Source organism: Melanostigma gelatinosum (assembly GCF_949748355.1).
Source record: "Melanostigma gelatinosum genome assembly, chromosome: 5".
Classification (NCBI taxonomy): Eukaryota; Metazoa; Chordata; class Actinopteri; order Perciformes; family Zoarcidae; genus Melanostigma; species Melanostigma gelatinosum.
The window spans coordinates 18,735,308-18,747,481 of NC_136638.1; the positions used below are offsets into that span (position 1 = coordinate 18,735,308).

Consider the following 12,174-nt stretch of genomic DNA (forward strand, 5'->3'; position numbering starts at 1 on the left):
CTCAGGAGCGGACACGTCATTCCTGAGCTCCAGTCACCGAAGTGCACATTTATCCAGGATGAATCCAACCAATGCAACGTATCAGTGGAGGAAACACGTGTACAGGCTAATGCAATCCACCTCAACGGTCCTGAAATCACTCCTCACTTTGTGTATCTTTACATGGTTGTGATTTACATTTAATACATAAAGCAGTGATTCCCAAACGTTTGACCCCCCAAGGTACATATAATAAGGATGACACCATTATTCATTTTATTATACAAAATTTTACTTTTATAATTTCATCCTTCAGTTTGAGAAGAAAAAAACAAATCATTATTTGTTTCATTTACCAAACTATACTCCACTACTTTGGGTATGCAGTTACAAGTAGACATCGTTGAATCAACTCTATGGTAATTTGCAAGGCTGCAGTTTGTCGTGTTTAAAAATACTCGAGTTATTTTGTCTTTATTAAGTAATAACAAGGGCAGGGCTAATGGATTACATTGTAGTGTATGTGTTTCCATTTTTTTAAAGAAAAAAAAAAAGTTTTCTAATGTTTATTTTCTTGTGAAATATAGTATATCTTTAACTCCAAAAAGTATTGAAATGAAATAGTCTCCAAGAAGAAAAAACTAGTATCTTGCACTTTGATTTTATTAAAGCGGTCACAAAGAAAAAAGGTTGGAAGCAACTGGCTTAGAGGATTTACACAATGCAAAGAACATGATACTACAACTGTGTGGTGATCTTTGATCACCAGGAGAGTCCTGTGATAACAACTCTGGAGCATTAACAATGATGCTCAATTCAAGACACATTCTTGGACCAAATTATTTATTTTGTAAAGTGGTTTAAACAACAGTTTTGGGGCATATAACAACAGATAGAAGGCATGTTTGTAACCACAATTTTAGAACATATACAACCTGAAAATGATACAAAAAAAAACTTAAAAGTGAATTAGCTGAGTTAAATTGTATTTTCCAACCAAAGTCACACTTTAAGGCTGTGTTTTGTGTGGAGCAAATTCTCTATCAACATAATATACACGTCTGCCATTTGTCTTGTCCCAGGAACAACTACATAGAAACGCATCAAGTCTAAAAATATGGTACAAAAAGGTACACGCACACACTCACACGCATACAGACACAAACACACACACCTAAACTTGTATGAAACTGAAGTACAGTGAAAGCAACTTTGCGGTTCACTCTTGGAGCGATGCAACACAGCATTCAGTCTATTTATTTCTTGTTACCTGCTCCGCACAGTCTTCTCCCCACAACCCTTTAGAGCTGGAACCGCCAGCACAGATGTCCCAATCTATCAATGTTTTTATGTAAGACACTGTGAATCGGTGCCACGTATCTTGCCACGTCACCGTCCCGAGAGAAGTCCCTGCAGAACAGCCCCTTCTCTGAGCTAAAGACAAACTTCTGGGGCATGGGCCCATTGCCTCGCACGTACTCCCACACAGCCAGGAGCAGCAGCCTCACCTCGAAGGGGGTGAGGTGGGGGAAGGCTTCGTGGACGTTGGCCAGGACAGGAGGCAGGAGCTGACCCTCTCCCATGCAGGACACCAGGAGGCAGGAGGCCTGGAGGTGCCACGGGTAGTCTGTGGACAACGTCTCGCGGGCCGCCTCCCAGTGGGCCAGCAGAGTGGCCAGGAGGCCTCTGAGCACCGCTGAGCAGTAGCAGAGAGCCGGGCGTCCGGCTGCCACCACCTGAAGCAGAGGGAAGAGCACCGGGTGGGCCTCAAAGCAGCGTCGGATGTGGATGTCTCGCTCCACCGTGGTGCGGGCGTGCTCCTCTGGGGGCCAGGACAGCTCGCCGTTGGCCACATCTGGACAGACGTTTTCCACCATGCTAACTGCAATGACCTTGGCTGCCTCGGCGTTGATGGGCAGCGGCTCGTCTGGGTCAGACGGTGGTCGTGAGCTGTTGATGGAGCCGTTGAGACCGGAAGAGCTGCAACACTGGACTACGACAGTCAGCAGAGTCTGGACGTTCTACAGAAGGAAGAAACACATTTAAAGTCTTTCCTGCTGCAGCAGAAAATGCACCAAATCACAGTATCTGTAATCATTTACAGGTATCGCTACGTGACCTAATTCATAGAGAAAAAAACACTTCCCTAATTTGTATATAGCATCGACTGCTCCACTGTTATCTTATGTCATCCACATTTTGCCTGCCGTGCTAAACTATCGTTCACAAATTGTGCAACCCACCTGCATGACGCCCGATGGGTCAGGCAGCTGTGTGTCAGTGCGGACCTTCAGCCCCTTGCCAATCACCCCGGCATGAAACACAGACCACACGCTGCCGGAGAAGTTGACAATGGTACCGAACCGACAGTTGATGTCCAGCAAAGAGGCTCCGATGTCAGGAGACAGCGATGGGGCAGGCAAAGGGGCGCCAGACATGTCTGCGATCTGCCCTCCAAACAACCCAGCGTTGCCTCTATGTAGGGCGCCCTCGACCAGCTGCTGAAGTACCGCTTTGAGAGTGAGCGGAGAATACGCTGCCAAACGGGACAGGAGCAGGACCGAACAGTTCACCGCCTCGCCTGCCTGTCCCCCATCTCTCCCAACCTTCCCTCCTTCCACTCTTCTCCGCAGTGCCATAAAGAAATGAGTGACGGCAGCGCGTGAGAGCAGGAGCAGGTGTGCTGGGGAGGAGGCGCGTGGGAGTGGGCTACAGGACAGGAGGCGCACCGTAGCGTGAGATACAGCCGAGTCACCGTGGAGAAGGAGTGGGCCAAAATCGTGGAGGTGTCCCGAGACCGCTGAGCCCACCTGGATGGCCATGGAGGACTGAACACCCGCTGCTCCTCTTCTCTCCTCATCCTGACTCTGGATGGCTGCAGCTAGGTTAAGCAACAGCTGCCTCAGCTGCCGGGGCCCCAGAGTGTGTGTATGGATTTGGGCTACACACCGAGTTATAGCGGCAGGAATGAGTCCCGCCATGCAAGAGGAGAGTGTGGTGTGCAGCTGCCAGGCCAGAGCCAGCTCCTCTGGGTTGTGGGCCTGGGTGAGTAGCTGGCAGAACGCCTCAGTGGCCACGCTGGGACCCCCATACACCGACAGCAGACACAGCAACTGGTGCAGCCAGAGGTGACGCTTCCTTTCCAGTCGCAGCGTCTCTGCGCAGAGCTCACTTACGTGAGACTGCAGCTCCTCCAAGAAGGGGATGACCCGCTTGGGTTGAGCGGAAGCAGGGTGATGGGGGTTGACTTCGGCTCCATCTGAGCGGTTGAAGACCAGTTTGTGGAGATGCAGAAGCAGCATCTGGAGGAGCCGATCGCAGCCTTCTCTGACACCTTCATGCGGGGAGGGTGTAGGCCCGGAGATGATGACCGAGGCCGGGGTCGCCGTGTCTGCGAGAAAACGGAGGACCCGGGACCCTCCTGATGGGCTCTGGCTTATAAGGTGGACAGCCAGCCCCAGCATGTTATCCAGTTCCTCTCTGGGGAGGCCCTGCAGCAAGACCTGCAGCTGGAGCAGAACAGGAGGGCGTAGCAGCTCTACCAGCTCTGCAGACACTGCACCAAAGAGGTTGGGGGACATCGCAGCCAGCTGCAGCAGAAATGGTACTGCAGCGCGACGGAGTTGAGGAGAACTCTCCCAGGACGTTGAGGATGAAGTGGGAGATAGTGGACTTGACGGAATCAGGCTTTCCTGAAACATCCTAAGCAGCTCCTTCCTGATACTGTCCGAGTGGTGCACTGCAAGGTGTCCAAGGATGCCCACCACCGAGCCAATCTTTGGCACTCTGCTGCCTTTGTCCCCGACCATCACCATTAGCCCTTGATCCTTAGCGCCATGAGAGCAGAAGTCCTTGAGTCCACACGCCAAGACTCTGCTGATAATAGTACCCGGGAAGGCGGAGCCGATGTGAGCCACCACCCAATCAAAATGTGGGGAGTGCTGAACTGAGGTGTCCAACAACGCATCCACACACGCATCAGGGCACCAGGCCAGCATGGCGGCCAAACACTGGGAGTAGGCCTCCATGAGGGACCGGGTGGCCGCGCAGGACATCCAGAGCTGGAGAAGCTCGTTGAGACTGGACGAGTGGGGGGCCACCCTCCTGCCGGCGTGCTTGCTGCTCAGCTGGCCCAACAAGTCCACAGCCCAGGTGGACACCAGAGGGGCCCAGGCTCGGGGGTTGAGACAGATAAACTCTGACAGGACGCCATGGACCTCCTACAGACAAACAGACAAACAGAAAATATATTATATTTTCTGTGAAGGCAGGAAAACATCTAGGCTAGGGAGATTGGACAGGGTCTGGATCTGTTCCTCTTGCGGGCCCATGAAACCAATGTAATACTCTAATCTTTATCGACTCTGTCATCACACCTGTATGATGTCCTCCAGGTTGGAGCTGACCCCGGAGCTGGCATCGCTCTCCGTCTCCAGGTTGTGCAGGAAGGCGGAGACATGCTCATCATACACGCCCCTCAGGTGCTCCAGCACCGCCCCTCGACAGGCCGGGACCGAGCGCAGCAGGCGCACAGCACAGCGGGCGTGTTCCCGGACACTGAGCTTCCGGCCCTGAACGGTGTCCACGCCACTGATGAAGGACTTGATCTCCTGGGAGAGTTCCTGGGCGCTGGAGGGGAAGAGTGAACATGATGAGATGATGAGGAATGTGTGTGTGAGTAGGAAAGGTTCATTCAGACATCAATACTAACCAGACGGAAAAAGATATCTTTCAGGGTTGCAATTAATCATATTCATTATCGATTAAGCGTAAGATATATCGTTCTAAAATCACAGTATATTAATCGATGAGGCTCGTTGATCCAACAGCAGATGAATCCTGAACTGATTTATTATTTAAATCATTTATTGAACAAAAATGACGAGCACATTGTTTCCAACTTAACTTGGAATTTACTGCTTTTCACTGTTTCATATCTCTGTAACCTGAATAGGCTTAAGTTATTAGTTGTGGTCAGCATGTTTCCACTATTTTCTGATATACTGAACCAGAGGTCCTCAACAGGGAGTCCGGAGGTCCGCGAAAGTTTTGGTTGATTAGACAATTAAAAAAAAAAAAAAAAATGTTTTCTCTCAACATGAATCTGTCCATTATTTTAATAGTTCAGCATTGTATGAAAGATAACAGGTATGTTTATGCATGACAGTAGCACTAATAGGCCATCACTCATTTTTCATTTCCACATTTATGTTTAAAATGAAAACATCAGTTTGAATAGCTTCTATGCATGATTATCATGCAATTGACAGACAATGTAGATATTGGCATCAGCTGACAAGGATGTTTATAAATGTTTAAAATAAAAAGATGAATATATGAACCTGTGTATTATTTGAATAGCTTAGTATTGAATGCACAATAAAGAGGTATACACGGTACTAGGCCCATTTAATATAAAACACAATTTTATACTATATCTATCTATCTATCTATCTATCTATATATCTATATATATATAGTGGGGGGTCCCTGCTCCATCTCGCTATCAGTTTGGGGGTCCTTGGCCTGAAAAACATTGAAGAACCCTGCACTAAACGACCGATTAATGGAAAAGAATTATCAACAGAAAAGGGAAGTACCTAAAGATAACTGTTCTCAATGTATCGATTAATCCCTTATTGCAAGCAAATGTGTTTTAAGATGTTGACGTGTGTACTTTACTATTACATAAGACAAATAAATACAGAAAATCCCATAATTAATAAGCTGCAACTTGATGTTGACAATTTCAGACTTTTTAAAAACAATTCATAAATCTTCAAAATTGATTAATTTTCTATCAACTCATTGATACATCTTAGTATACAATTAGACTTACCACTCTATAAAAACTGTTATTATTAATGGGAATAGTCCTCATTTACATTGCAGATGTAAAATATATTCCAATCAAATCTTGTATAAAATAAAAACACAAAACATTTGCTCTACAAATACTAGCTTTGCTCCAACTGATATCATTTTAAAAAGGACAAACAACAACAAAACAACATTTTGGGGGTCTAACAACTTGTCACGTGTGTCTGTTTTCTTTTAAACCTTTAATAGAGCACATGAATAATCTAATCTGATAAATGCTCCATGTAACGTTAGCACTGACGTCTTTTCTTAATTCTGTAATTTACAAAATAAGTTGTCTCTAAAGAATACCATAGGAACATATAAAAGTCTAACCCACTAATCTTTGCACAGTTTACTTCCATATTAAATGTAGTAAAGTGACTTTAGAGCTTAAATGTACTTGTTCTGTCAGACCTGCCGCTTCCTCTCTCACAGTGATCGTTCCCACTCACCTCAGGGCGCTCTGCGCTGTGTGACTGTGTGAGCTCTGCATCGCCTTCAGCGGACTCCCGTCCACCACCACGGACATCGTTTGGTCTTTTAACATTAAATATTTACATAAAATAATCCTACCCGGGGCTGTAGGGCTTCGACGGGACCAATTGTGACAGCTTTTGTGTTGATTTCTCTGTCCAATTTCAGGACAGAAATACACCGAAAGGGCGCCACAGGCCGGATGTTGCGACTTCTTCGTTGGTAGAAAAAAGAAAAGCCGACACTGACAGCTGACGTCACCGGTGACACCTGGTGGTACTGAGTGGAATCGTTTTTTGTATTTAGCTGGTGTCAATGTTGCCTGTCCTCACTTTACCACCGTGTCAACTAATAAACTAGGATACGAGCTGAGATAAGAAGAACTTGATTACAGTTACGGAAGTACTTTTCAACATGAGGCATGAGGTAAATATGGAACCGAATGAAATAATACAATTAATAGTACGGGCATACATTGGCAGCTCCAAATCAGTCATTTCAAAACTTTACCATGGAATCACAAAGGGCAGAGGAACTACCACAACATATAGGAGAGCTGGGAGAAAGAACTAGAATATCAAATATCCAGTCAGCAATGGGAGAATATGTGTGAAACAGTGTTCACTACTTTATGTTCAATGTATTGGCGTGAATTTCGCTGGAAGAACCTTGTTCGTTTCTTTATTACCCCTAAAATGAAGACATACTTGGTCTCAATAAACCATACATGCTGGAGAAATTGTGGGGAGGGTTGTGCAAACCACCACCATATCTTCTGGTGCTGCTCCAAGATACAAACATTCTGGCAAAACGCTTGGACAATTATGCAGCATATTCTTGGGCAGCAGATCTTATTCACATGCAAGTCACTTTATTTGGGTGATCTACCAGAAGGAATAACAGGACATGACAGATACCTCCTGAAAATATTAACGGTGGCAGCAAAAAAAGCAATTACTCGTAAGTGGCTACAAACCGACCCACCTTCAGTCGAAAATTGGATTGAAATCATGAAAGAAATTCACAATATGGAAAGACTGACTTTCCTACTGAGATTAAGCATATAAAGAAGCGTTGATTCAAATGTTTGGTCATTTTGGAGGGTGTAGCTTGAGGTGCTGTTGAATTGCATTCCATCATACAGGGGTGTTTCTGCTATTTACCCTTCAAAGATATAGAGTGGACAAAATAATGAACACACCTGTCAGCGGAATGCCATACAATTAACACTGTCCTTAAACAGTTTAAACACAAGCTATCACTACTAACTAATTATTATTAGTATTTAAACAACTACTATTACCTTTATTATCATTACAATTATTTAGTTACTAACGTGTTGTTACTGAAGCATCCGCGTAAATTCTGACGTTTGGGTGAGGCTTTTATTCTGAAGGTCACGTGCTCCAGATAAACAAAGCAACAATCAGCTGATCGCGTAAAGCTGAGTTTTGACGTCGTTTCTTTTTCCGTGGTCTATAATATTCAAACGAGCGGTGGACATCGTCTTTAACGGTAGGTGGATGCACCGTTGACACATTTAAACAAAGTGAACCGTATAATGTCAGAGAATGGCGGTGTTTTGGTGATGCTACAGTGTTTTATAACCGATGATGTGACGTTATGGCTTCAAACCAGCGGCTTTTAAAGGCCTGTGGGTGACGTCGACACAGACGTGCTAATCACTAGCTTTCGGGTACCTTCATGTTTCGCTTGTTGAAACAGATTGCTGAAAGTTAAAATCTGAACCGAAAGACACACATTGTTTACATTACAGCCGGATGTTATTTAAATGATCAAGAATATCTTTATTAAAGCGCACGCACATAACATATCTAAGTTAAGGTATAATAACATAATATACTTGAACAGAGTTTCTGATTCAACTTCATGATTATTTTGGAGGCTGTAGTTTGTGGTGCTGTTGACTTGAATGGCGTTTTACAGTTGTTTCTATTATTTTGTCCACCCCATTTATATCAATGAGGGTAAACTAAATAACAGAAACTGTCAACAGCACCACAAACTACAGCCTCCAAAATGAAAAGTGAAAGTTGAATAAGCGCCTCTCTAAAATTATACTATGCTATTAATGACGTTCATGAAGGTCAGATTAGTTTAGGTGTACCTAATAAACTGGCAACTGAGCATATATATATTTAGTATTTACAGATGAGCTGTAATGATGACATGTCACACATCATCTGGGTACTTGATAATCCACATGTGAGGACAGTATGCCTGATTGTTATTATAGTTACAATGAGTGATCACACAATACTAAATGGCACATTAACATTATATTATAAAAATATAAGTACAGCATTACATGCAATTATATTCTTAAAATGATGTGTTACACCTTTGAGCTAACATGAATCACGAGCAAACAAGTAAAACTGTATCAAAGGGATAGTGAACTACTTTTCTTTTTTAAACCTTTCTGTATATTTCACTCTTCTCCATATCTTATGTTGTGTGATAATATGTGGTCTGTGATTTGCTCCTGCAGGTGCTGAAAGTCAAGCCGGTCCAAACCAGACAAAAGAAACACTGACATGGCCCCGACACTGGTTAGGAAATGATCACTTAATCAGATTATAGAAAATTGGACTATAGAGTTTTTCTGTTTTTGTGTTCTATTATAGCAATTACATGTCATTATGCCACTTGTATAGCATGTGTGTACTGCTGTATGTAGCATTTCATTGAATTTATTGAATTTAAATGTTTTCAAGTCAAGTCAAAAAATGTTTTATTTAGCCCAATATAAGTCTCAACTTATCTTCGTTTAACCCACAGAGAGTCCAGTCAGGTCAAATGTACTGCAGTTGTTTCCAAACAGTCTGTTGCAAAATCAAACATTTTTTTGTTGTAATCCAAGTATGATGAGAAACCAGAGGTCGGGGACTTGATTGAGATCTTCCGGGGCTCCTATCAGCACTGGGCTGTGTATGTTGGCGATGGCTTCATTGTCCACTTGGCACCACCCTGTGAGTTTAAGCTCAAAACTTAAAAAACTCAAAGACAAAACATGTTGCGATATTTAGTGGATCAACCCACATAAGTAATGTCTGTGTCTCCCCTTTTTCTGTCATCTTTTCCATAAATAGCTGAGGTTCCGGGGGCGGGCGCCAACAGTATGATGTCTGTAATAGCTGAGAAGGCCATTGTGAAGAAAGAGGAGCTGTGGGACGTGGTGGGAAGCAACCAGTGGAAAATTAACAACAGCCTGGACAAGCAGTACAAGCCCCGCCCGGCTCACGTCATTGTGAGGCAGGCCTGTGCGATGGTGGGCGATGAGCTGCCTTACTGCGTCTTCAGGGGCAACTGTGAGCACTTTGCAAACGAGCTGCGCTACGGAAAGGCGGAGTCCCGTCAGGTCAGTGGACCCGTGTGGGGTGGTGAACATTGTTTTGGACAAAAAACATAAATGCATGAAAGGAATCAAATGTTTGTACATGGGCTATAAAGACACAAATAGATTTCTATGAATAAGCAATTCATAACTTTTTTGGAAGCAGGCAAGGTAAAAGTTATGTCAGTTACTATAGAGACCTGAAATAAATCCTCACAGCATAATCTACATTTGTGCTGTCCATTATATTATAATAGAAAATGGAATTCCAGTCGTACTGAAAAATGTCCTATTATGTGAGTGATGCATTTCCCAGAGTTGTGAATAACTAAAGGGTGTCTGTTTCCCTCTGCAGGTGCGTAAGGCCGGTGAAACTCTCCTGGTGGCCGGTGGGGTTGCAGCGGTGGTTCTGGGTTTCGTGTATATGTTGAGCGGCGGCAGAAAAGAAAACAAGAACACAGAGTGATTGAAGTCCCGGGTCGCCTGTTCGGGGACTCGATGAACGGATCACCGGCAAAGCCTAACTTGTACTTATTAACAATCACTCACAGAAAACGTTCACTATCTTGCCTACTTTACTTGCATGCAGTGGCGGCTGGTCAATAGAGGGCCATGGGGCATGGCCCCACCATGAGCCACACAAAAAAAAAAACAATTATAATAATCATAAATTATACAAATTGTCAATATTTGTGTTTTTGAACTATGGAATGTACCCAGTAATGTGTGTAAAATATGATATCTGCGCAAAATATATGCTTTTTCTGCTCGTCCTCTCCCTCTGTGTGCTCTCTCACGACACTCTGAGAACGCGCAGCTTGGGGGGCCTGATCGTTTTGGCCCAAAAGCGACGGGGATATGAAGCAGTTTAGCCAATTGCTGATTCAAGATATAAATGAGTGACATACAATTTAGCCAATCAGCGCCCTCAAATTGATTCAGCTGTGGGCCAGAACGATCTGGCCCACAGCTGCGCGTTCTCGTCAGGAGAAGTCTCTACAGGCGCCCGCGCCAGCGCGAGCACTCCTCCTCCAAGACCCGTTTGAGAGGAGAACTTTGAGGAGATTCTGCAGCCAAAGAGCTGATATCAGATCAGCCTGACCTCACAATCAGACAGCAGACTCGCGGGAAAGGGAAGCAGTACATGCAAAGCTTCACTACTAGCTGTACACCACAGGTTTGGCTAGCTGCATGACGTTATGCTAATAATTTATTTAGCTTTTTAAAACAACGGGGACGGATCCAGCACGGACAGTTACGGGAGTGAGGGATGAGGAGATAAGGAAACATGAGAACACCAGGACACACATGGAGAACTCGGTCAAGCGACATATTATGCAAAGTCAACATCTTTTCTTCTACATAGCTGTCCTCAGTCTCATCTGCTTAACTTGGTCATGGAGGCATCAACATGTAATAGAGATGTTAAATTAACATTGAAAACTCATCATAGCTTAATTTAACATCAGTATTCATCATTACACTTCATGTTTACTTCTCCTGATCTTTACCTCCTATAACAAGGTCCATAGGGGCATCTCAATAAATAAACATGTTATATTATATTATATCATATAAGTGTTATTTACTGATTGTTTTCGTGTTGGAATACATGTTAAATATTTAACTGCCAAGTAATAATGCGTGTTTGATACTTACATTTTTTTGCATTAAATCATACTGGGAAGTTTGCTGAAATTGATAGGACGGCCCTACCTAGAACATTTTCCACCAGCCGCCACTGCTTACATGTGTCCCGCATGCCCTCTTTAGTTAATTAACAGTACAAAGCTGGTTGGTTCCTGTATTTTTCAGACTTCTTAACATTTCTACAGACAGCAAATATGAGCACAACAAACTAAATTGTACCTAATTAGGCTGCCAAGATGAAATATGTTTTGATGTTTTAATTCAAACTGAAGATTTTGAAGGTGAACGTTGATATTTATGGGATTGAGAAGGACGTGAAAGTGGTTCCTGGTGGTTGCAGTATTTGCTTATGAAGAAATAATATTACTATAGGAAGAGTATTTTAAATAATCAAATTGAGATAATATAATTTGTACTAAAAGAAAAACTATGTAATGTGTCAAATGCACTAAGGCCCTCTGTTGAGTGTAAAAGCACCTTAATAAACGAGGGATCCTGGGCTTGCAGTTTCATGACATCTCTAATGAATAACACACTGTCTTCCTCTGACATTTGTTTGCTATTGTTCTGACGAAAGAAGAATTGTCTTTAGTTCAGGTTCGATTTTTATACATTTAAACGTGGTTTTAACTGTTCACTTATTTCCAGCCGTCACTTTTTTTCTCCTTCAAATCTCCAAGCATTGTATTAGATGCAGTATAATATCAATAATACTGCTCTGTATATACAAACCACCTAATATTACACCCTGAATTTTTACTTATTTGAAATATTTTTCTAATAATAATATCTGTCTGCTGTCCATCACAGGCCATCTCTACCGCTTTTAAGGATTTTACTGAATGAAGTAA

At 43.5% G+C, this 12,174-nt stretch overlaps 2 protein-coding genes across 2 annotated transcripts; one reads left to right on the forward strand and one right to left on the reverse strand.

Moving 5' to 3' along the window:
- Window positions 1-693: 693 nt before the first annotated feature.
- Window positions 694-6,464, reverse strand: ints5 (integrator complex subunit 5). Its single transcript, XM_079268262.1, has 4 exons — window positions 6,294-6,464; window positions 4,356-4,608; window positions 2,223-4,199; window positions 694-2,000 (listed from the first exon to the last, which is right to left on the reverse strand). Exons 1-4 carry the CDS (start codon window positions 6,386-6,388, stop codon window positions 1,281-1,283), a joined length of 3,045 nt encoding a protein of 1,014 aa, XP_079124388.1. The 5' UTR covers window positions 6,389-6,464; the 3' UTR covers window positions 694-1,280.
- A 1,271-nt stretch (window positions 6,465-7,735) lies between these two features.
- On the forward strand, window positions 7,736-11,866 carry LOC306777710 (phospholipase A and acyltransferase 3-like). Its single transcript, XM_079268945.1, has 5 exons — window positions 7,736-7,830; window positions 8,828-8,888; window positions 9,200-9,308; window positions 9,429-9,697; window positions 10,029-11,866. Exons 2-5 carry the CDS (start codon window positions 8,874-8,876, stop codon window positions 10,137-10,139), a joined length of 504 nt encoding a protein of 167 aa, XP_079125071.1. The 5' UTR covers window positions 7,736-7,830; window positions 8,828-8,873; the 3' UTR covers window positions 10,140-11,866.
- Window positions 11,867-12,174: the final 308 nt, after the last annotated feature.